At 46.1% G+C, this 26,024-nt stretch overlaps 1 protein-coding gene across 2 annotated transcripts; it reads right to left on the reverse strand.

Annotated features, from left to right (window-relative positions):
- On the reverse strand, positions 1-25,964 carry CCNI (cyclin I). 2 transcript variants are annotated; one of them, XM_061442945.1, is made up of 7 exons: positions 25,772-25,964; positions 13,021-13,177; positions 6,734-6,868; positions 3,650-3,724; positions 3,346-3,486; positions 2,306-2,536; positions 1-1,669 (listed from the first exon to the last, which is right to left on the reverse strand). In XM_061442945.1, exons 2-7 carry the CDS (start codon positions 13,132-13,134, stop codon positions 1,211-1,213), a joined length of 1,155 nt encoding a protein of 384 aa, XP_061298929.1. In that variant the 5' UTR covers positions 13,135-13,177; positions 25,772-25,964; the 3' UTR covers positions 1-1,210. The 2 variants fall into 2 exon arrangements, with proteins under 2 accessions (XP_061298929.1, XP_061298921.1); XM_061442937.1 differs by having other exon boundaries at positions 6,734-6,871.
- Between the last annotated feature and the right edge of the window lie 60 nt (positions 25,965-26,024).

Consider the following 26,024-nt stretch of genomic DNA (forward strand, 5'->3'; position numbering starts at 1 on the left):
TTGGAATCCAGGACAACTTTATTGCTACCAGAAGGCTTTCATCAGTACAAAGGCTCCAGATACAATACCTTCCTCAGGGCTGTGGAGAGAGCTTACAATTGGGATGGGTCATTCTCAGAAACAGAGGTGCAACATCGAAAAGACATGATTTTAAAGGTTGTACTCTTGGTTAGAAGTTACATGAACACAAAACTTGAGGGTTAGGGTCTTTGCTTTTGGGTTTGTGGCTGGTAATGACGCACCTTTCAAACCTGGGGTGTACGGAGCTGCCCCAGCACCTCACCCAGCAGGGCTGGTCACACCCCAAGCTTACAGACACACGGGTGGGAAAACACTCTGCACAATTAAAGGCTGATGCTTGATGTAGAGAGTGAAAATCCACACAGAACGCAAGGTTCCTTGGTGCAAACAAGGGAAAAAATACCATTTTTGTTCAAGTGATGCAAACTCCATTAACTGCTTTCTGTGTTGGAAAACGCTGAAGTCTCTGTGCATGGCACAGAGCCCCATGGCTGGCTGCCGTAGTGCTCTTCACACTCCTAGGATTATTCCTGAAGTATGGAGCAGCCAGCACGTGTTGTTTTTCTCTTGGTCCTGACTAACCTTTAGTTGAAATCCAGTTTTAAAATATTTTAGTCACATTTAAACACCAAAGTGCTAGCAAAACAAGGAGGGTCTTTTTCTTTAGAAAGGAAAAGGAATGGTGATGTGGAGGTCAGGTGGTACAGGACATCATGCACAGGACTGGCTGAGAATTAAAGGAGGAACAAGCAAAAAGAGTGAGGAGCAGATGGAAATGGACCAGAGAGGTGTTAAGTTGCCTGGGAAAACAGATCAGCTCTGCAGGAGTGATGGGAGCTCTGGGATGTGGAGAATGGGTTACAGGACACAGGAGCAGAAAAACAGTGGAAGTAGAACTGACAACACTAGAAAGGAACAATTTTCTCTACTTTTTTTGTTTGGTTTTTGGGTCTTTTTTTAGATTTTTTATTCTTTTTTGTGTTTTTAAGTGCTTAAATAGTGGAACTATAATTAGCCGCACAAGAAAAAAAAAATCAAAAAAGGGTTAGGATTTTTTTTTCTGGGTTTTTTTTTTTTTTGCTCCCTTCAGTCCAGCCCTAGAAGGTATGGCCCCTTCTCCTCCCACCGAGCAGACAGGAGGCCAGGTTCTGCACTCTTCTGTGGTGGAGTGGGTGGTGTGCGCTCCCAGCTACATCACAGACACTGGCTGTAAAGGTGGACAAGGGGAAACGTTGCCCTCCTGCCTCGAGACATCAGCACCACAAACAGAGCCCATGTTTTCCAGAGCCACTATCTCTGGAGCAACGTCTTCATTGTAGAGACGCTTGATCCCATCATAGAAGTCGTCCACTTCCATCTCTTCCACTTTACGCTTGGCAGAGGCTTGTTTGCAGCTGCTGGGAGCTGGTAGATGCTGGTAGAGTGCGGCTGTACCTGTGACTGGCACTTCTGGTCTGCTGTTGTCCTTGGAGAAACTTGGCCCTGGGACAGAGGAGGGCTGGCATGGGAACACTCCTCTGTTACAGGTCACAAGGGTATGCTGGAGGGGACTGTAGACATATACAGGATTGGGCAGCAGAGAAGACTGCAGGGTGGAAAGGTGATGTGCCACGAGCTCCCGGCAGTGGATCAGCTGTGAGCTATCCATCTGGAGAGGGAAGACAACAAAGGAACCAGCATTGTGGGATCACTGCTATGGATAGGGTAGCTGTCAGCCAGGGCAGAGCTCAGGCTTGGAGCAAACTGCCCACCCCTGCACCTCACTTCTCAATACACTGGGTGCAGGCAAAAGTAAGTAGTAGAGGACCAAAAAGACCTCTGACATGATGACTTTATAAGACCAACTCCCCCTCCTGCCTAAACCTCATGGGAATGGGGGTGTGTGTGTGTGTGGAACCTTTCACATATTAAAAGGTTTCACATATTTTCAGCAACTTTTCTCTTTCCGGTACTTGCTGGACCACCACACATGCTCAGAATGAACTAAGAGAGGTTATCTAGGATTTTCTCCCGTGTGTTATTTGCTCTGTGGTGCAGAGAGTGCCCATACGCATCAGGGCATGCAGCTCCTCCCTTTATCACCAACTGGATGCAGTCAAGCTCAGGACTTTGTGGAACTATCCCAACAAGCCCTTCCGGCTGAAGCACAGCTATCCTTGCAGAAGCAGGCAGAGATGGTCTGTGAGGGATCCAAAAGCCCCACTGGTGGGATCCCTGAAGTTCTGAGCCAGGCACAGCCCCTGGTCCCTCCCCGCTGTGATGTGCAGTGCCAGCACCCCCTCACCTGTGCTTTCTGCAGCAGCTCGATGATGAGAGCCAGCCAGTCGGGGAGCAGCTTCTCCAGCTCCAGGCTGACAATGGCCAGCGCCAGCATAGAGCCCTTGAACTGCAGCAGCTGGTAACAGGCCATGCAGTGCAGCAGCTGCTTGGTGAGCACCGCCAAGTGCTGAGAGGGACTCAGCTTGGGCAAGATGGTCAGTAGCTGAGGCCTGTTGGACACCGCGACTGCGTGGAACTGAGGGGGAAAACAAGCATGTGAGGCAGCTGGCATCACCCCACAGGCCAAGCTGGGGCAAATCTTGCGAGCCACATGCGATTCATTTTGGACACACAAGGATCCTCCAGCTTAACCTTCAAGGCCATTTCCACACCACAGAAAACACACTAATGCACTGAACCCATCAAGAGCTTGGTGCAGCCTCTCTGGTTGGCACCTGCGTCACACACACCATCTGCCTAGAGACGGGGCTTCCCAGGGCTCTGCAAAAGGCTCTCCCCTTCCACCTTCTCTGACTACACAGGTTTGGCATTTCAGGTGTCCTAGGAAAAACTCCTTCTCAATCAAGCAGAGAGGAGGAAATTCAACAGAGAACCTGAGGACACTTTCCTTGCCTTTGTCTTGTCTCACCCATGAACCTGGTTCTCTGGCAGTGTGCTTCAGCAGCAGGCATATGTGCTTCCTCCATGTTGGGCTTAGGGCTTTTGTGCTGCCTGGCATTTAGCTTTGAGAAAAATCATTAGAAGTTAAGACTTAGGTGCAAGGTTTTCAGAAACTGTGAGTCCTAGTGTGTAATTTAATATGCCTTAATATAGGCCAGGTGGTCAGATGGCAGGTCTGCACTTTGGAAATGCCACACAAAGTGTTAAAAGTCTCTTCTGGAATTCTCTAGCAAGGCTTTTTCTGTCAGAAACTACTTGTATGAAAGAATTCTGAACACATCCTGAGATCTGTGTTCTGGTTTTGTTGAGGAACCTCCCGAATCATTACTTACACCGACCAGCACCAGAATGAATGTAAATAGCCCCTTACTTGTCCTTACTTACAATATGAAGGAAATCCAGTGGCGTTGCCATGTGAAGATCCCAGTTCAGTTTATCCAGGATAATCTTCTCCATTCTGCGAATTTCAGCTGGAGAACAACCACAAAAGCTATCCCGAGCCAAAACCTTCAGTACTGGAATCCTCTGCAAAAGCCAGTGCAAAGGAAGAAGCAAGAGAACCACTCATTAATCACACACAATGCTTCGTTCCTATCCTGGCAAGTGCCAGGCACCATGTGGGAGCAAAGGCAGGACTGGAGGAGCATGCATTCAGACAATACTAAGGTAGTAAGAGCAGAAAAATTACCTCATCTTCCTCAATGGTCTTTGCAGCGAGAAAGAAGCAGCTGATTGCAATACAGTTCAAGTACTTCGGACGGGCCTATAGTACAGAACAGTAGAGAAGTTATGAATATGATACGAAAAGTACATGTAACGCCTTCTGGTGGGACAACCTGAGCCTCAGGGTCTGGGTGCCTATGCAGCGCATCCTGGATCAGCAGGCTGACCTCCAGCTACACCATCTCCAGCAACAATCTGTGCTCCGTGACATTAGGAACAGGAATCTGCTGGCCTTCTGATGGTAACTGGCACCCATTGATGTACAGCGCTGGAGTGGAAAAAGCTCACTTTGAGTGAGAAATAGGAGAAGAAAATCAGTAGGGCCAGACTGTCACTTGCCAAAAAAGCTTCAGCTCTTAGTGTTGCTGGGGGTCAGGCACAGAATGGGAGAGAAGAGAATTAAAGCCTCTTTCCTTGCCTAGGGAAGTATAAAACACCCATAAAAATCACCACTTGGGTAATTTCATATTGCAGTTGTCAAAACTGTGGCACACGGATTATCAGGACAGATGGTCTCTTCTACAGGGAGTTGTTTTAGGCAAAGTAAATGAAATTTGGAGGAGAAAGGGCAATTAATTTTTTCATGGGGATAAAAAACTCCTTTTTCAGGCCTTGATTGGGGGTGAGGTGGGAAGCAGGACACAAGGGCGGGAGATGTTCAGCCAGTCCCTGTGACAGACCAGCCATATAGCCTCTGCACCCAATAGCCTACAGGCAATTCTTCCTCTCCTGCTCATGTTAGGAGATGCTGAAAGCAAAGGTAAGTGAAAATCCTGCGCTTACTGTGAGCATCTACTTGGTGCCTGATCCGTTGCCATGACTTACTCCTGCTTGGTAAACTTTAGCAGATGCAGCAGAGCTGTGGGATGGTGGAGGGGTGAGATGCTACATGTTACACTCACGCATGTAAACAGCTGTCAAGAATTCCAAAACAGTGTTTCCAGAAAGCAACAGAAGAACACAGGACAGTGCTGAAGCTGAACATCTTTACGTACATTCAGCCCCAGTTACTTAAAAAGGGCCTAGAGCTTTGGCTTTCCAGTGTTATTTAAACTTAAATACACATAAAGAATCCACACTTGGGGGTGGCGGTTGTGTCTGCATGCATCTGCTTGTGGATCCAGGTGTCACTGAAAGCAAGGAGAATGAACTCCCTCTTCTGAGGGTTAAGAAGTGTTGTGCAGGAGTGCCTTAGGGGCAGCTAGCCTTCAGCTATTTCAAACTGTGTTCACAGTGAAGGGCAGACTGGTTGTCTTAGTAAAATCCCACACAGTAGCAGCTGGTAAAAAAGAAAAACAGGAGTTAAATGGCATCAGAGGAATGGCAGCTTTATGGGAGAGGAGAACAGGGAGAAAGCAGCAAGCCCTGAGCTGTTTGAACAATGCTCACCCAGACAGAATACCTTTCTCTATTGCTGCTTGCTGCCTGAAGCACCCAGCGGACTCCCTGCTCATATACTTTTTTTGTGATTCCTTGGCTGCTGCAAGGTACTGAAAGAAAGACTGTACTCAAAGGCATTGGATGTTGAGGGGTTTAAATCTATTTCCCATCTCAGTCTTTCACTAAATCAGCTACTTTACTACCTTAAAAATAAAATTTCCATGGCTTGCAATTAAAACATCAGTATTTACTAGTATTTAAAGGGTAGGTTGATGATGTCACTTGTGTTCCAGCAAACTAAGTCACACTGCAATCTAAGTGCACAGACTGAGAAAACCTGCTGCTGAGACCTCTTGAGCTCTACTGCTTACCTGACAGTGTTGGTGATGAGACCAGAGACACACAGGTGAGACTAAGGATTGGCACGGGACATACCTGAGCAAACATGGTAAGAAGTAAGGCAACCCAAACCCTGACAACAACCAGAGGCTGGTGATTCTGGGTCAGTCCCATTTGTTCAGTCACTTGCATGCATGTGAAACAGCCCCAGATCACCACATCTAACCCATTTCCATGGCGGACTTAAGAGGGACAGGACAGCAGCAGATCCCAGCTGTAGCAGCCTTAAACCCAAACGGCCATATACATTCTTCATTCCCAGCACGAGTGACAGTCTATCACTTTGATGGTTTGCACCCATGCTTGCTCATGTCTCTTTCTCCTTCACATCTCCTGAGTTGACATCAGCCTTAAGCTATTAGTCTGTCCAACTGGCTAATAGAGCAGGTCAGTAGTGAATGACCCCCAGAAAGCAGCCCCCTCTTGGCAGGATCTGTTTCCCCCATTTTTTGATGTTTTTAATTTCCTCTCCCAGCACTGGCACACTTGCCAGGCCCAGGCCTGTCCTCAAGCATTTCTTTGTTTCCTCCAGCCAGTTTGTCACTACCAGGTGCTCCCAGCAATTCTGGGTGCTACATATGAGATGAAATGCTGTTAAAAACACCAGAGGAATTAAGAGGTGAGCAGGGACTTCCCATGACTTCTCTGTCAGAGGGCACTGGACCTGGGTTTCTAACTGCAGGCATTTCCCTTAGCTTTATGAGTCAATTTAGGTTAAGGTAGAGGCCATTCTCTTTTTATCTAAGCTGTAACCTCTATGCAGCCTCTTTTTCTGATGGCTTAAAGGAACAGGTAAGGTGCTGAACTCAACATTCAAACCAGGTCTGAGTGAGCTGAGGAGGAATGGTGCTGCTTTTCTCTTGGGTTAATGTGTAATTAAACTAATGAGCTGCATTACATGAAGGAAATAGGCCTAACAAAGGGCCTAAAGAGGAAAAATACTCTTGGCAGGTGAAAAGCACTGGGTCAGATCCCCAAGCACTGCCTGTTCTCACTGAAGCAATGGCTGCTTTCACCAGGTAAAAAATTACTATGGAAAGAATCTTTCTCCAAAAGCTCCAGGTGGCAGCATGTGCTGCCAGTTCCACAACCCAAAATTAAGCTCCTGGAGCAGTGCAGGTACAATCCTACACGTGTGAGAAGGGAAGAGGGTGTGAGGTCAGAGGGGGAAGTGAGCGTTTCCATATAGCCACACCAGAAGGACTGAACACAGAAATAGCAGAGTGGGTGGTATAAATCTGTTCCAGTTCGTGTATCTGCAAATATTTACCTTTACTGCAGCTAAAAACCTGTCCAAAAGGCTGATGGCCAGGGCGAGCGTTTCTGGATAAAGGTGGAATTGGTACTTGAGCTTGGCCAGCCACTGAATGACCTCATCCCTCTGCTTTGGAGAAATGGCTGCATCCTGCTGGAGATAAAAACAAATCATTCTTACACAAAGGCTCAGCAAGTCAAAAAAGACCAAATGTTTTACCTCCACAGGAGTTTTCCAAAGGCTCCTTTGGAAAGTAGGGGGGTGGGCCAACCTGAATGACCACATTGTGCTTGCAGTTACTTCCCCCATCCCAAGCAATTTGTGCTGGAAAAGACAACTTTCCTTGCATCACTCAGAAATTTCACTGTATGCTGGGGAAAAGAGGAAGGATGTCTTGTAGTTTCTCCAGCTTAGCACAAAGAGATTTGTTATTATTTTTAGCCTCCTTAGGTCCATGTTGATACATGGACGTGCCTGGCTTGAGCAAACCCAGATGTGCTGGAGGAGACAGGTGGGTACTCAGCTCCTGACAGATACAAGAGGGGAGGGACCAAGCTCATGTTTTGGGAAGGAAGATTTATTTTTCCTTCACATTACAGGGATATGTTTAGCTCAGTGTATGTTAAAAGAAGAAACTTCCAAACAGCTTCCAAAAGATCTTCTGCAGTACAGTTAACTGTACCCTGGGTTTGCAAAGCAGGTACAATTTCACCTCAAAATGTTTGTGTTGGGGTTTGGCTGGGTTTTTTATAACTTTTTGGCTTACCACTGACCTGTTTGCACAATAGCTGAATTTCAACCACACATACATACTGGTATAAAATCTTTCTCTCTGAATTCCTAAAGAAATATTTACAGCTTTAGAAGACCCTTTCCCTCCAACCAAGCAAATGTCTCGTCTCACTTCTATGGGGAATAATTGGGGTGATTCGCAAGGATGTGTCCAGAAGAGACTGGTGAAACCAAACACGTTTCTTCTGCCATGCTTGGGGGCCTGTGCTCTTTTGGCTACTGCTGAGATGTGTTTGAAAGAAATGGAATGAGCAGTTACTGTGGAAAAGCAAGGTGAGGGCTTGTGCAAACACCCATCGCTGCCGGGTTGGGCTGTAGCTGTCCTCCGAAGAATAACATGGAGGGGGGGGGGGAAGCAGAATTGTAGAAAATAAAACCACCCAATACTGAAGTAAAATGAGTATTTCAGGCTACACCCATCACCAAAGTACCATGGGCCTTACAGAGACAGTAACGGCCTTTGCCACACGGTTTACTACCCCGGACCCAAGAACACACGTGCAAGCAGAGTTCTGTAGGCAGAACTGTCATCACAGTCAGGCCTCCACGAGGACACCAGCTTCACACCTTTGGTTGCTACTCACAGTATGACATCTGTACTCTGTGCTCAGCTTCCTCACTGCTGCTGAGCACCACCAGGGGGGACGGTGGCATGGCTTAAGCACTGGGCCATTCTGGGCTCTGTATCAGTGGGGAACAAAATCCTGCCTTGTTTTCCCTTCTGAATGCCTGACTGTATCTGGTTTGAATTTTCTCAATTCCAATAAATAATGATACTTTCTAAAATTATTATTGCAATGTAAGGGTGAAATCTGAGCCCCCCCCCCCCCCCCCCCCCGGGGGCAGGACACCTGCTGTCTGCAGACATCACACTCATTCCCAAAATGCCAGTTAAGCATATACTGGGAGTATAATGAATGCACCACACAGAGTAAAGGATTTATTAACTGCTCTGCTAAGAACATCTCCTAAACAGTGGGACAAGAACTGAGAGTGTATCTGGGGAGGTAAAAAAGGCAATGCTGTTTGAAATCCTGGCCATGCTTCTCCTGGGTCAAAGTGAGGCCGGCGCAGCTCAACAGAAAATGGTCAGAGAAAGGAGGGGTGGTAGTTAAGATGAAGTTCCTTGTTGCTTTATTCATTGCACCCATTTTCAAACAGAAGGAGACAAAGCCACACTAAAGGGCTGATAACCCCAGCTAGGTTTGGACAACGTGGACTTAAAAAGGTTTCAAGCAGCTTAAAGGATTATTTTGGAAATCCAGTATCTGGGGGAATCCAGTACCAGCTAAAAGCCAACCTGAAACCAGCCCATCACACAGAATGAACTTGACTTTAAAAACCTGCCTCTGGCTCTTAAATCACCAGCCTGCAGGGGGGGATTTTTCCCATCCCCTTCCATTGTTGCTAGATCCCAGCAGAAATGGTCATGACAGACCGGGCAGAGTCTGTCATGGCTCAACCCTGTTTACCCTGTGCCTGCCAAAGCAAAAGGTTAGGACTCCCCCTAAAAACAGCATGGGCGGGAAGGGTGAGATAGTTTTACTGTGCTGCCTTCAGTCGTCCCAAGATCTGTCCTTCTATCTTCTCACCCTTTACGGGCAGAGTTTCAGACTCGGGAGGTAACTTGAAATGGCAACGCCGTAACAGAAAGACTAGCACTGGCACACTCAGGCCCTGGTAACAACTGTCCATTCCATGTGACGAAGAAATGGTGTTTAATCTAAACCACTGAAAAAACAACACTGTGTCTAATCAACACAGAAAATCAAAACAAACAAAACAAGCCCCCCCCCCCCCCCCCCAACATCATGATCCTCTAACTGCAAAGTAAACTCAGATCTAGCTGTACTGCTTCAAAATAAAAGCTGGCTTCTTACATCATCCCAGCAACACAAGTAAGAAAGGCAGCACAATACAACTAATGAAGCAGTGAGGTCACTGTTCTTTAGTTATATAAAATTGAAAGCAAAACCGAGACAGCACAGTGGCTGAAAGCAAGAAAGTCCCTTTGGGCTGGAAGGCAGAAATTCCCCTGTGGTGTGGAAGTACCTTCCTATCTGCCTCCTTCCCGTCTGCCTGTGGTCAGCTCTTTGTTTTGTCACCTCAAATCCACCTTTGCGGAACTTCACCCCTGGGGTGGCAGAGTGCACTAGCCTAGCATGACAGCTTTAACTAGGGAAAATTAACCCACGCCCAGCAACTGCTTCTCCTTTCCTTCCCCTCCATCCTGCTTAATCCTGTGTGGCACCTCCACAGAATAACAGAAGAGGTATGCCAGCTCTTTTCCCGTCTTCCACCTGCAGAGAACACAAACACCTCCAGTCACCAGGAGACTCAACCTTGAGACTTTTAGAAAGTGCAGTCTAGAAAAAATGTTACCTGTGAACTCAATCCTGATTCAATTTTACTGCTGCCTAATCTAGGAAAAACACCTTACCTGGTAATTTTTTTTCTTTACTGTTTGCTGTCCCTCTCTCTCCTGTTTTTGTTTCTGCTTAGTCCTGCTGTGGGTGACCTTTATCAGGCTGGGAGGCTTGCGGGGAGACAGATGACTGAGTGGCAAAGCAGAAGAGCTGGGTGTATTTGCCTCACAAGGTTGTACAGAACCGTAAAGTCAGTCCCCGATTCGCCCACAGGATGAAACAGGCACCAGAAAGTTAAAACACCAACACAAGGTCTTCCAGTGGAAGAACGGGAAATAAACTGAGGTCTCCTGGTTCTCAGAAGATACAGAGAACCAATGAGAAGACACAAACAACCAGAACAGGCAAAGGAGGAGAGACCACATAAGCAAGCCCTCAGTTTACAGACCTGTCTGCTGCAAAGTTACTTGCTAACATGCAATAGTCAAACTTTGACCAGTATTTACTGCTTGCTTTCTCAAGCCTTAGTCACGTGAAGGCTTCTGAATGCCACCTGGATACTGTATAACCAAAGCGGGGGGGGGAAGGGGGGGGGGGCAGGAATGGAAGGAAAACATAAAGACCAAATACATTCAGCAGCCCTGGAAGGGTTCCGTATTCAGCCCACCTATTATTTCAGACTGAAAAGCCCCTGTGAGATCTGGCATTGATATACTGCAAACACTCAAGAGCCAGTGGCCTACATTTAGAGGAGAGAAACTAAAAGAAATATACATGCCAGTAGGAAATGGGAGTTATCAGCCAAAAAGTAAAACGAACAGAAACATCACATACATTACATTATCAGGGCAAATATTCCCAACAGAATCTGTATCCTGTACTAAAAATGTAGTCTTCCTGTTTCTGTAACTATGAGTTTCTTTCTTCCTTTCAAAGACTTCAACTCTGATGCATATTTAGAAACTGAATTTGTTCCAGTTTTAAACATGAGAACCAAAAATAACTCCTAGAGTCAAAACTTAGTTTACTCCCAAAACTAGTTACAGTGGTACCTCCAATCTGAGCATTAGACTTTTGTAGCCGCACTCCCATTTTCTCATTTGCAAAGCAGATGACTTGATTAAAACCTTTTCTGCAGTCAGTCTACCTTTGTAGCAAGAAATGGAAAGTTACACGTGCTTCAGGCTGCCAGATCTGATACACAGAACAATGCAAATTTCCTGACTGTCATAAGAAATAAACAACAGTTTCATACAAGTGAGGTTTTAGGCTACTGCAGCTGTTTGCAGAAGCAGGCAGTAGATGATGAGGGGTATCACACCAAATGGGATAATCCACACTAAACATCCATGACTGCCACACTGCCAAAACAAGTGCTGTGGAAGTCGGGGAACACAGTTGGAAAAGTTGGGTGTCACGAATGGAGGCACAGAGGGAAACACATGACTACAGATGCACGACAGCATGAAGAGCCAGGATCTCCCCAGAGCACACAGCTGTGTTTATGTTCTCTTTTAAATCTGACCTTCACACATTACACATTTCAATCCAATTTAATGATTATTTCCTGCTAGAAGATGTTTAATAGTATTGCATTCTAGCCGATAAAAGTCAATGTCTGAACTGACAAGTAGGAAAACATAAAGGTTACAAAGCCAACAGTTTTGGGGGTGGGAATTCCAGGAGTACAAACTCCTGTCTCCTGCTTGGAGACAAGAAACACTACCAAGCACAGGCCTCAGCAATCTAAGTGTAGGGGAGGAAGGGAAGAAGAGATCCTTCATCATCACGATGTAACAGAACACTACAAGGACATATCTGGTATTTCCCCAGGCCAGAATCGAGACTGCTGTTGAACACAAACTTTACACTGGCTTTAGCCACGAGGCTGTTTCCATATTTGATCCTCCTCTGACTTACCACAGCAGGCCGCAGAGTTGTCTCCCAGGTTTCAAACTCAGCAGACCACCAAAAGTCCTGTTAACTTCTCTGAATGTTTACCACCAAGGACACCACTTCATGAGGTGCTGCAAACCTCAGCCACAATGACGCTGAGATCCCTCAAGGTCCCTGCCAGCAGGACAACTGCCCTTCACCACAGATGGGGGAAGGGTCCTTCTGCTGCAGTGACAACCTGAATGTGGCACAGACGGGGAACCTTATCTTCAAAGGGCAAGAGAGGGATTCCTGGAAAGACTGCCTATTGCAGGTGGTGGTTTCCAAGCCACCAAAATCAACCTCACCAAGGCAAAACTGCAAGAGCCATGTCCCTGTGAAGTCTTTGCACAAGATTCTGGTTTGGTTACACACTGTTGAGTCCCTAACCTATCTTGTTACACTGTAATCCTATCTCCCTACATTATAATCACTAAGCCAGCATGGAATAACAGGCTGGTTTACTATAAACCAGGGTCTCAAATTGTACATGCCTCAAGTCAGCCACAGGCACAACATATTCAACGCCTCTGACAACCAGGTCACTTATTTGTAAACCTAAATGTGGGTTAACAAAACCAATACTGAGCCCCTTAAAAACATACTTGCTCCTGTACAACAGCAATTTCTCTTTCACCAGACAAAAAACACACCCACAACACTGATTAGCTCTGACTACAGCTGACAGGCTTGTGTGAACATTTTATATGAATCAAGGACAGCAAGGCTGGTTCTGAGTCCATCAGTGTGGCAATTTCTGCCCAGGCCAACACCCAAGTAGCAGAAACTGTGACAACCAACCTCACATTTCACATTTTGTTTAGAACAAAACTCTGTGGAGTTTTGAGGTTATTAGTGAACTTAGTCCAAGAAAATTAAGCTGCTTTTAAGAACTGCTGCACAGTTGGTGCCCACTTGAGATGCACGCTAATTATCCACACAATTTGTAAAACAAGTTTAATTAAGACAACGTATGTACATGCTTTCACAAGCAACAGCGGAGATCAAACAAGATATGGTATGCGTTCTGTAACCCTGATGGCAGGCATGTCCCTGAACAAAAGTAACCACTTACTTCGCAGCCTCATTTCCCAGGTCTCAACCAGAAGGTGACTTCTCATGCAAGAGCTTCAGCTGCTCACATAAAAAGACATCAGAGGATGGCCTCATGCCTTTACTAAGATGAATGATGTGAAAAAGAGACATTACCTGATTGGACTGAATTTTCGGCACACGTGCTTTCCACATTTGAGCTTCCCTAGAGATTGCCGTCTCCAGAAGGAGAGACAACCTTTGGCTCTCCAGGGGTCCTGAAAACTTCATGGTAACCCTTGGATCCACCTGCCACTCAGCTGGATACAGCTACCTGCAAAACCAAAGACAGCCTGGTGAAACACTGAACACAAGAAAGTACTAAAGCTGCAAGAAATGGAACCGTGATTGGGAACTTGGCAAACCTACCCAAGGAAACCCAAACCCAGACTGAATTCAGATGAAGCTGAGCCAAAATGATCCACAGCTCACCTATGTGAGCTCAAGAGTTCTGCCACTTTGAGGATTTCTGGTTCTCTGTTACGCAGGTAATTAGGCAGGACCTCTCCTGCTTCAACAGCAATAAAAAAATCGGGGTGTTCCATGAAAAATACCTGACAAGAGGGAGGAGCTGTCTGACAAATATAAAGGGGATTTCAGTAAGACCTGTTTCACCTGCAATGGAAATGTACCAGGGAGTTCAAGAAGGTTCCTCTTGTATCTAATCTGAAAATACGATAGATCCACAAAACTTCAGGGCACAGCTCTGATTTTAGATAGGAAATGTGTTTTTAAAAAAAGTGACAAAACCAGTGACAGCCTTTGAAGGACATAACTGACATGACAGGAAACTTGTAAAGCAACAGATTCTATCACCTGCTTTCAAATGGAGAAGACTATCTGATTGAAAAGTTTATTCTAATTGTTTTAATACTGTCTGCCAGTGCCCTGGCCACAGATTCCATACCAGTACCAAATCACTTAGGCAAAACAGTTCAGCCTGAAGGGTAAATCCATGGGAAAATTATTTAAACTTTCAGTTCCTTCTGTGGGCTCTTGTGAAACCCACAGCAGGTGGATATGGGCCAAATGCTAACCAGGCGATCTGAGAAAAAACAGTTTGTTAATATAAAAGTTTGTGATGGATTTACAGGAAATAAGGGGACAGAACCAGAGAAAATAAACAAAAATCACAGTGAAAACAATCAGTTTATTATAAATAATAGCAGCAGCTCTGAACAAGCTCAGAGTGCTTTCAGAGTTAAGGGAAACTGAAAAACAAGTATTTATCAATTTACAGCAGTTTTTAATGGGCACAGTTCACACAGAACCTGCATGAGGCACAAAACCACACTCAAGTCCCGCTTAAGAGACAAGCAGGTTTTAAGTGGCAAGTAAAAGCCAGGCCTCTCAGTCCTGAACAAAAACCCCTTTTATGTTATTTTTTATAAAACAAATGCTTCTCCATGAACAAAGGAGAGGCTGTACTGGCTTGGCATACCGCTATACAAGGTTTCCAGCCATGTAATGACTCAAGGTGATTTGGGCCATATACAGATTTCTCTAGCTTGAGGAAACACCTTGGATTCAGAATTCCTGAACATGCCCAAAATGCTCTGCAGTGTCTCAAAAATACTTTCCATCAGCCTCCAAATGGCTAATTGAGTATCACCATGGACTGAAAAATCCCTATTAGAAGCTCCTCACTTGACAAGAGGGGGACTCCGCCTGGGAAGAGGGCACTTTACAGTCATCTGAACCATGGCTACTTACGTGCATTTACTCATTTCTGCATCTTTTTAAACCTCGGGGCGATCCTAATGTCACTCATACCACTGTAAATGGGACTGATGCACATTCACAGACTTCCCCCTGCCCAAGATCATTCACTCAGGGGCTTAATTAGCATCTCATTATCCTCCCACCAGACACAGGTTTCCCTGTCGGCTGGGCTGGCTCCCAAAGGCCAGATGCCCCACCATTTCCAGAGGCATCAGTGCTTCCAAAGGAGGTGTATAGCCCTGGTAAAGAAGGACTGCAGTGCTGAGGGCTGCATCCTTGCACTGATGGAGAAAAGCAGTTCAAACTGCAGGCACAGGTGAAATAATTCTGTTCCCTCGGGCATGTGGGGGGGATCATCCAGCAAACAGGGGTTGGGCTGAGTGTAGCCTTCATGCCTTGCCACTCAGGGGCCCCAGAAAAGGTTTGTTTCTCCATACCTGTGCACAGCAAAAGATGGGCAACTTTTAGATTTTTTATTTATTTATTATTTATTCGAGACTGTAGACTGCCAGTTGCTACATACCAGGTGAAAAACATGTCTGGTCATCTTAGGACCAGACCCAAAGCTCCACCAAGCTAGTAGAAACCAAAGCCAGGGACCAGAGCTGAGTTCCAAGAGCCAAGAGACAGCAAGCTCCTCTCCGCATGCTTGTCAGAAAGAAAGCAATAGCTATATTTAGCCTGACCACATCTCCTAACATGAAATATTGATGGTCCTTTCTTGGTTTTGCAGGAAAGAGAGAGTAATTAGCCACCCCTCAAATCACTGGAGAAAACACATGAAAAATTTCAGGCTGAAGCAAGCATCCTCACATGCATTCTTTTTCTGTTGTGACTGACAAACGTTCCCACTGTATTTACAACACAAGTGGGTTTCATAGGTCTCTGGGCCCAGAAAAGATCTTTTTCTTACCCCGGTGCCTTTTTAGGTTGGCCCAGTACTGCCTTGACAGGTCAGTGGCCCCTGCAGAGAGCCCTGGAGCACCCTGACATACCAGTGGCCCTGCAAGGGACATTTTTAGTAAGCGACGATGGCAACTGTTCCGAGTAGCCAAGGGGAAAGGAAAGGGAAAAATAACTTTTCCTTTCTGAAATGGGGAGGTGATTCAATGAGGGCTGAGGCATAATAACCTTTATAGGGAAAAAAAGAAGGCGAATGACATGCTTGAAAGTTTCCCTTACAGCTTTTTGTTGACATCTCCTATGAGCAAGGTCGTAAGTTGCACGCTGGATCCTGGTTTGAAATTACAGTCAGAACTTTGGTGTGAGGTTTTCACTTGTGAAAGGCATTAAACATCACCTGCTTATTCATTAATAATACCCCAATTCAGTCCATAAAATGTAACCCATCTCATAAAGATCTCTCTTTTTGATCTCAGCTTATAGCTAACTTTATTTAAAGAGGTACTTTCAACTTTCCCTAGAGAAGTTTCACACTGTTGAATGCTGCAGGGTACAGTTTTCAAAAGCAGTTTCATGTTTGCAATAGGGGCAGACAGCTACCAAGCCTTTTTGGTTGGAGAGTGTGTGCAAAACAGTCTATTTTTTAATTGGGGGGGGGTGGGGGGGGGGGGGGGGGGGTGGGTGTTGGCTTTGTAATCATTTGAACTGACAATAAAAAGTGTCTCCTGCTGACAAAAGATGCATTACAGGAATTATCCACACGCTCCTAAGACAGTTGCTGATTTTTCCCTGCCATCCTGATTTTGTGCACAAGCCCAGGGTGGTATCCTGAACAAGAGGGCAGTCCCAATACAGCTTAACCACCACACGCATTTCTGCAGACCTTTTAAGTATTTTCAGCTTTAGCAAGCAATAATACAATCTTAACAGATGACCTGAAAGCAGACTTTTCTGGGTGGGGGAGGCAGGCAAAGAAAAAGGAAGAGAGGAAGGAGACTGAATTCCTCAGAGCTCCAGCCAACCATCTGTGATTTCACATGATCAAAATGTAGTTTGCACTGCTAGAAGAAACTAAGTGCAAGTTGTGATTAAAGATTTCAAAGCTGTGGGCGGGGGCTGGGAGGGGGAGGGAGAAAAGAGGGAAGAGGAGAATGGGGATAGATGTGAATTTTAGTAGCTGGGGCTTTCTCTTAGCTTAACTCTTTCCTCACCCCACGTCAGTAAAGTAGGCAGGAAATCCATGCCAGACAAAGGGAAATACCTACAGTGGTGCTGCTTCCATCTGAGAAGAAAAAAAACAGCAGGCATCAACCACTTCTACAATTTTGTCTGTATCACATAATAGCTTTAAGAGAGTATTTCTGTAGCTTAGAGAGTAAAATTTCCCATGGGTGCCTCATTACTGGAGATCAGTATCTACCTTTCTGTCTTTTCAACCTGCCAAAGCAAAGCCTGATGTGATAGCTATTAAGTGGAAGACCAGCAAGAGTTAAAATCAACTGGTTTTAGTTGTAGAGACTAAATCTTGCTGCAGCCCATTACTGGAAATAACTTGACAGAGTTGTGAGGCAGTACATGAATGACCTTTCTTAAGTGAAATGACTGGAAAAAAAAAAAGATGTTTGGGAATATAGTTTCAAATTGCATCATCTAAATAAGCACATGTATTTGAAGCAATAAACTTACTTCTACGGAATGAATACTAATACACACTAAACCAAGAATGCATTCCCCCATGAGAAATGAATTAGTATCAAATATAAACATGCCATAGGTACGTGTGTGATATTGCACCTTTAACAAGCAGCGTGTTTGCTTTGTGTATAAGCCAGCCCACAGACCTAAACTCGGAAAGAGATAATTTTATTCAGGCTGGGCAATGAAGAGGGCCCTTGCCACTTGTCTGCGTGACTCACCCCCAGCTAACTCCCACAACCTGCTACAAAGGCAAGTCTGTGAGATATTTTGGCAGCATCACTCAAACAGGCTCATGTACATCACACACTTGCCACTTCTCCTCCTCCAACCAGATTTTTCCTGGGAGTGCAAATAAAGTTGACCTCATTTTAGTGCCCATTTTCCAAACTGAAGGATTTTTCCAAACATTTTAAAGAAGCCTGCCAGTTAAAGACATGAGTCTGCAACTGCAAAACAAGAACGCAGAATGATGTTTTGATGGGAGGGAAGGAAGGTGGTTTTGAGTCTCTTTTGAAGCAGAGAAATCCCAGGGCCTATTCAACAGCAGGAGCCCTCTGGAGAGGCCTGGACCAGCAGCAGTGCACTCTTCTTACCATCATCTTACGTTTCTATTCTGTTAAAAAAGGAAAGCTGAGATGGAATTTGTGACAGCACCATGAACACTCTGAGGCTGGTAAAGCATTGTGATAGAAAATATAAAACCAGTTTCTGTTCTTCATGGTACTCCCTAAGCGCTGCAAAAAAATAAATCAAGAAAACAGGTGGAATAATTCAGGGAAAGACAAAAAAAAAAAAAAAAAGCCCCACATGAGGACATTTTTAAATTGGAGGGAAGGTGCCACAGAGCCACTGGTGATGGCAGTAGTATAAAGTCTTACATCTGTCACTCAGGGGGAGTTCTGCACATTCAAGCCAGAGCTGTTCCTTTTTTTTTTTACAGCAACCACCACTTTGGAAAATTTATGCCTGCTGCCCAGCCTGCCCTCTCCTACACCCAGGGACCACAAATGAGGGTAGTTCTAGAAAGCTCTGCTGTACTTCATTCACCAAACCTCTCCTGGCTGAAACCAGGGCTTTGCTATTTAAGAGAAGCTTAAATGACATGTTCCAAAGCAGGGACTTGTAAAAAACAAGGTAGAAGACGAACTCCTGAGCGAACTTTCAGACAATGTCACCATTCTTCTTCCCTCCTGGTGTGTTTCCAAACCCATGCCTGCCCTACCCCCTTGTCTCTGGCTGCAAATGCCAGAGGAGGTTTGCATTTCCTTGCTGTCTCTGGCAACTGCCAAGATCAGTCCATCCAAGCAGCATTTGCCCAGGAAGGCCTCTGGTCACTAGCAGGGCTTAAATTTTCCATGCCACAGCTCGGGAGTGATGCAAACGAGCTGTTTCGATCCCAGCTTTGAGGCACCATGTGGCAGCATACCAAGTAAACTGTGGATAAAAGGTAAACTCAGAATCCAGCCCTAGGAGACCAGCTCCAGCTGCACAACGTATGTGTTTGATGCACAGATGAAACTCAGTATAATTTAATGAGTTCTCCTTCGAGATTCTTGTTTATTTGAACCTAAATATCAAAGGGAAAGTTATTAACTGATGGAGGCTGTTTGCTTGCATGGATTAAATTAAGCAAAACCAAGCCCCTTGCAAACCAAAACCCCTCTATGCCTTTTTATGAACACTTGCAAAGGAATGCCTACATTTTATACTCTTTCAACACGCATCATCTGGCTCCTGATATGCATGCAAGATGCCTCCTGAAGATGTGAACTCTTCACGACGTTTATTAAAATCACTCAAGGCAACTGAGATAACATTCTGGTAGGAACGGACCCTGCCAGTAGTCTGCACACAGCTCTCAATGTGGAAAATCACCGTGCTGGCAAGTCAGGAACTGATCACATGCACTGGGGTATCACATCAAAGGTGGGCAGCCCTTGTATGGAACAATTTGCAGTCCTATACCAAAAAGATGCTGCTACCTCCTTGCTCAGAACTGAAGCATGAGACAGATATAAAGCAATGACAAGTGAGTATTTGCTGCTTCCAACCTAAATAATGGGAAAATCCAAGAAAGCAATGGCTGAGCCCTGTACCAAACTCTGTACACTGCTGGCAAGGAATGAGCAGAGCTCCCTGAAGCGACCAATAAATGTTTGTGCAGCAGTTTCTGGGTTCTGCCTGAGGACTTTCTGGATCTTCTGGGGACAAGGTCCAGGGTCATTGGGGAACCTCTGGGAACCCTGTGAGAAACTTGAGGAAGCTGCTGCGGCTCAGAAAGAACAAGGTACTGGGAACCAGAAGACCATGGGCCTGAGGGAGTTCTAGCAGCTTCTAACAAGCATGATCAGCTGCCCTTGATCCTGGATGCAGCTGCCTCCTAATTAGGGAGGTCAAGCATCCCTTAGTCAGTGCTTCGGTGAGGTCTATGTAAGAGCCAGGCGCAAGGTACCACCAGATGCAGTTTTTGGAGGAGGCTGGGCTGAGGTGGGACTTAGAAGGGTCTGTTCCTGTGCAAGTGGCCTCAGATACGGTGGTAGCATACTATGGGGCAGTTTCCCAGCAGATACTGGAGCAGCTGCCCCTGCAGGGTTAGGGGTTTTGGTGCTGACAGAACTCTGGATAATGGGGTGGAGGGAGCACCCAGGGCTTCTCTCAGAGACTGGGACAGATGGCCCTCTGGGCTGCAGGAGGTATGTTATCTTAGAACTGTGGTGCCAAGTGAAGGAGTTACAGGAGGAAGTAGGTGTGCAGCATCACAGAAGTTTTCTGGGAGAAGGACAGGACCTTCTCTAGGACTCAGCAGCCTGAAGAGCCTCAGGTTCCCTTTGCAATAGAGAAGCAGGTGGTGTTTACCCCATCACATCAAGGTAAGTGAAACCTCTGGAGAAGAAGGGAAGCAGGCTATTTCTGGCCTTAGAAAGAAAGGAAACCCTGCCCCACCTAGGGCTTTATAACTACAGAACAGGCTCACCATACTTCTTCTAGAGGAGCCAGATGTGCCTTTAAGCTACCTGACACTAAACCACCCTATGAGGTATCATTATGGGGAAATCCTCCCAAACTCTTCCTAGGAAGTGTGGTGGAGTGCTGCTCTTAAGTTCATGTATGCTTATGAAGGCAGTGTAGGGCATAAACACAGTGAGAGACCTGTGTGAAGCTGAAAGACTACAGGCTTGTTGGAATCACATGTGATGGCATGGCTTCCATGACTTCCAGTGTTGCAGTGGAAGGCTAAAGGCTCTAGGAAGACGACATGCTGCAAAGGGGACAGTGGAGCTTCCTTTGATATGAGAGAACAGCTGTAATGTGTGGAGATTCATGTGGATGGATGTTGAGCCAACTGAGAGCACGTGGGTGAGGCTTAGAGAAAACAGATAAGGGTGACACTTGTGGGTGGATAAACACATGGATGAGGCCTTCTACAGTCAGCTAGAAGATGCCTTGTGTTTGCAGATGCTGGCCCTCATGAGGGACTCCAACCACCCTGATGTAAGTAGGAGTAACAACACAGCAAAGGATAAGCAACCCAGAAGGTTTTTTGAGTACACGGATGACACCTGCCTGAGTGACAGAGAAGCTAAAGAGATGTTTTGCTGGACCTCATACCCTCCTGCAAGGAGGGGTTTATGGGGTATGTGAAAGTCAAAGGTTGTCTTGGCTGCAGTGACCATGGGATAGTGGAGTTCAGGATTCCAAGGGCAAGGAGGAAGGTAAGAAGCAAGCTCACAACCCTCAACTTTACATGAGCAGATTCTGGACTCTTCAAACATATGCTTGGAAAAGTCCCACAAGGTAAGGCCCTGAAGAGAAAAGGGTCTCAAATGCTGGTTATTGTTCAAGGATCATCACCATATGGCTGTGGAGTCTCCATCCTTGGAGATACTGAAAAGGTGTCACAACATGGTACAGGGTAACTGGTTTTGGGTGTCCCCCGTGCTTGAGCAGAGGGGGTTGGACAAGATGACCTTCAGAGGTCCCTTCCAGCCTCAACCACTCTCTGGTCTCAAGGGCTTTAGGCTTGCACAGTTGTGAGGGGTCAGCTGTTTGCCCAGAGCAGCTCATCAGTTCTTCAGGCAGCAAACAGGGGTGGGGGGGGGAAGGGAATGATGACCAAACCTGCCATTATGTAATGTCTCACTGCTGATCTCCTAAAAGCAACACATGGAGAATATGATGCACTTCCCCCATCACCCACAGGGCCTGGTGTAAATCGATGGTAAAGAGAAGGAAGTTGCTCTGAGGAAAATAAAGATCACAAAGTATGAATGAGCAGTAATTTCATCAAACAGTGCTAGAGGCCTGCAAGCTTATAAAAATGAACTCTCTACATGCAAGGGCCAACAGGCATTTGGATTCTAAAGCATCAAGCACCACCTTTTGCACCTACAATCCCCTGAAACCAAGTAAATGCAATGCCTCTATGGGCAAAGGCACAGAAACAGGCTTCAGCAGTGGTTCTCTTTGTCTTTCGGCAGTAGTTGGTCATTAACATAAATGAAGAGCAATAAAACCAAACAAGTTTATACCCAGTTCAACACCCGCATCCAAAAAACATGTTACTACAATGGCTTGATTCCTCTTGACACCAACAAAAAAGAATGATCTGAAAGCCTAAATGCTCACCAAGCACTTTGCAGATTCTGACTGGCTTCAGGGTAAATTATCAGTGATTACCACTAACATCAGGATACAGCGTAAGGCACTAAAAAGAGACAATTATGAGGAATTACCTGCTATTGAAACAATGGATCAATTATGAGGTACAGCATAGTAGCTGCAGAGCAGCATTCTTAGGCTCTGAGGGTACTGTCTCCTCTTTCTCATCAACCAGAGAGAACCCACAGTTATAAAAGCTTAATTATCCTCCAGGAGCTGGTGCTTGCTGACTAATTAGCCTCTTGTTGAAACAATATGGAAAAGATGGTAATTCCAACTGTCTGCAAAAACAGCATGGCACAGATGTGGTCCTGGCTCTTCCCTAAATGCTGGTCTCTCCTGCCTAACAAGTATAAATATAACAGTCTTGATAGCCTCTGTTCCGGAAAACCTAAAAAGAACAGTCCTCAACCTAAAATAAACCTATGGAAGGAAACTCTGGGAGGTGCAGGGAGCTGATAAAGAGAGAATAGTATATCTGAGGCAGCATGTAGGGACAGCTGGAGTTCTCCTTTCGCTGCTTCCACTGGTGCAAAGCCACCCTTTTCTCCTATCAGTGCAAGTATGCAAATGCAAGAAAGCATTTGCAGTGCTTTCGTAAATGGAGACTAAGCTGCATTTGCTGGTCATGTTAGTACAGCAGCTGCATCCTTAAAGCTTTTCAGCTGCATGGCAGCAGTTAAACCCCAAGGTTTACTGTCAAAATTGTTAGGAAGGTAAAGGTTGAAGTCTTTGGGAGCCAAGTTCTTGGCTGACAGATGACTGTAGTCAAGAGCCACCCCAGCCAAGAAACAGGATCTTGCTGTATATGGCAAAATACCACCAAAAAGGTGCAAAAGCCTCTGGCAAATGGGTTTATCCAGCACCTCCCATCATCCTGGTAAAGAAAATGTTTGATGTCTGGGCTGATGAGCAAAACGGAATATCTGCAGTAACATGTTGCTCATGAGTGAGCTTTTAGATGAGTTTACTGCATAGCAAGTGCAAATACCCATTCTGGTTAATAAATCAGTGTTGACAATACTTGCAGTTTGCAAACACACAGGAAAGGATCATTTCAGACCATGTGTGTTTCATGCTGGGATGAGAGACACCTGAGATTTTCCTCCCACCTCAATGACTTCACCTTCTGGTTTTGGCATGTGAAAACAGATATTGTTGTATACTGAATTATCAAAGCAACTAATCTCTATTCTTATTCAACCAAAATTCCCCTTGAAATCCACCTCCTCGATGGAAATCTGTCTGCGTTTCCTGCTGCTTCATCAGAGTAGCCTCGTGACAACTACTTGGGTTTGTACCTCCTGTAGTGCCACAAAGTCAAAGGAGCAAAGGGAGACAGCCACAGTTTGTTCCTGGACAGGTTAGCTCTGGATGCCCATTTTCAGGCAAGGCCCTTCAGGTCCCTCAACCATATTTCACTCAGTCTGGAGACTGAAGTCTTCTCCTTTACTCACATTTTGCTTGGACAACAGAGTCAAAGGGTGACCACCATGTGGTGGTCAGAATACAATGTCTAGCTTTCCTGCCGCAGGCTATGGCGCAGTGTGAAATAAACAGTAAATTATTGTGTGTTTATCCATCCACCCAGGTTAGATGGATAATTTACATCACCATGACAGCTGCACCAAATCTTATTCCCTTAAAAAGTATCATGTAAAAACACAAAGATTAAACACATGAATGTAAATGCTTCCAAAAAGCCAGTTCAGCATGAGGTCAAGCCTACTGCTTTAACCAGCGCATTGCTGTAGGTGTGCAAAGTAAGGCACCTTCCACACAGGCCCTGGGGAATGGCAAGCTGCAGCACACGAACACTGCTCGTGTTCTCATCTGTTGCCTGCATGATGTAAGGTAAGAATTAGGTGAGCCTAGAAAAGTTGAGAATGGAAAACTAAGAGAGAGTAGTTATAGGGGAGATGCTCAAAGTTGTAAAAAGCTGAACACTTGGGTTCACTTACTGACTTGAAAAGTTTCTCCCACAGCAATGGTACAAGCAAAGGTAGCAGAATCGAACAGCCTTGTACTGAAACTGAAGTATATTTAAACTGAAATGTCTGCAAATATTATTATCACAATCTGAAAATAGAAAAATAACGTATTTTAGGAAGTAAATGATCAAAGTGTTAAGATGGCAGACGGATAGCCCTAGATGCTGTGCTGTCCTGGAAAACATAGATCCTGACACCTGACTTACCCATTCCTTCAGGCAAAGCCATCCCAAGGCCTCTAGGATGTAGAGATATGGACCACTGAGTTAAAGCTGTACCTGAAGCAAGTCAAACTACCCTCTACCAGCTGGCTGTGCAGAAGAGCCCAGAAGGGAGGGCTGCACAGCCAGCCTTAATGGGCCACACAGCTGGCCTGGGAGTCTGGCAGGGGCACAATGGGGTCCCTTTGACCAGGGTCCTGTGAGGCTCAGGCTGCTCTTTCCAAGTAGCCAGCACACAGCAAACCTTGGGCTGCACTGAAGCGTGTCAATGCCCTCAAGTGTGTCCAGGAATGGATGCTGACAGCAAGACTAGAGCAGAAATGCCCTGTGGGAAAGCTGCTCTGCTCATCAACAGCAGTTTTCATCAACACTGGCTGCAGCCCCGTGACACCCTGAATATGAAACAGTGGGAGAGCCCAGCCCCAGCTGGCATCCACCAAGCCAGATCTTCTGTAGAGAGGATCCTGACTGAGCAAGGCTCTTTTCATGCAGCAACAAAAAGACAGTGGCAATCTCAGAGTACTTTAAAATAAGGACCTGGAGTAAACAAAGCACAGGACTTGGTAAGAATACAGAACAGATGCAGTGAAAGAGGCATCTAAGATCAGTTCTCCCGTATCAAACTCTACACAAGCTCTTAAATCAGGGTGAAGGATTATCAGAAGTACATGTATATATATATATACATATACACCATGTAAAAGTTCCATTTTTGCTGAGGAAAAGCCAAAAGATCAGCTTCCTGCATCCCATGCCAAGGTCTGTACAAGCACAAATGAGAGCGAGTGGTCCCCAGCTCTCCAAGCCAGCAAAACTACTTTAAAACAAAACCTGAATCATTTGCAGGGATCCGAAACCAAACCCTCGACACAATGAAAAGATGATGTGATTCGCTTTTTGAGACACAAACTACTCTCTAGTCTCACCTTGTAAAACCTGGGCTGTACATGTGACCCCCCCAGCTTTAAACTGGGGTCAAGTATTTAATGGAAATAACTCTTCCTTGTACAGGCTCTTGCAGCACACCACGGAAACAATATTTTGGGAGAGTGCAGATGCTGGTGCTAAAAAGTTCTTTAAAATTCAGGCTGGGAACAGTCTGCCTTCTAACGCCCTGAAGAGTAGGAAAACAGGATCGATCCTTTTTCCTTCTTTCACAGGGTGGAAAGGAGAGGATGGGGGAAGAGTTTTTTCTGTGTTCAAGTTTGCAGGAGGATTTTTTTTGCAAGTCTGCTTTGTACCGCCCGCATGAAACAACCGGCGGTAACCTCGTTCCTCTGATTTCACCCCTTTGGCGATAGATTTATCTAACACAACGCCACTCTTCTTTCACGGAAACTTCTTCCACGGCAGATGGGGAAGGCAGAGAGGGATTTACAATCTCTGCGAGCCAAGTGCACGAAGACGAGAGAACAAAACAACTAACTGCGTGCGCCAGGAAGAGCTACCGGTGACCAGGAGTCACACCGATGGGGAGGGAGGGGAGAGCACGACGGTCACTGCACACCCGCGGGCAACACATACACAATGCACAGCTCGAGCGGTGCTCACACACCTTGCGCGCACTTGTGCCCTGCACATACACACTATGGTGCCTTGCAAGCCCGATCCCGCAACGGGGACCCCTAGCCTGCCCCACCCCCATCCCCCCTTCGCTCCCGCCCCACGGCTCACCTCCCCTGCGCGACGGCGGGGGGCCCGGCGGGGCCCGGCCATCAGCACCCCATGATGGGGCGACGGCGGCGGGGCTCCTCCGCGGCGCTTCAGCACCGTGCGGGCCCCATGTCCGGGGCGGCGGCGGCGGCGGCCGGCGGGCTCATGTCGCCATGGCGGGGCCGCGGCGACGGGGGGAGGAAGAGAGAGGCGGGCCGCCGCCGCCGCCACCGCGCGGGAGGGGAAGGGAAAGGGGGTTAAAATAAAACAAAAT

Source organism: Pezoporus flaviventris, unplaced genomic scaffold (assembly GCF_033815535.1).
Source record: "Pezoporus flaviventris isolate CSIRO_AGI_PZ_B2104156 unplaced genomic scaffold, CSIRO_AGI_Pfla_v1 ptg000002l, whole genome shotgun sequence".
Classification (NCBI taxonomy): domain Eukaryota; kingdom Metazoa; phylum Chordata; class Aves; order Psittaciformes; family Psittacidae; genus Pezoporus; species Pezoporus flaviventris.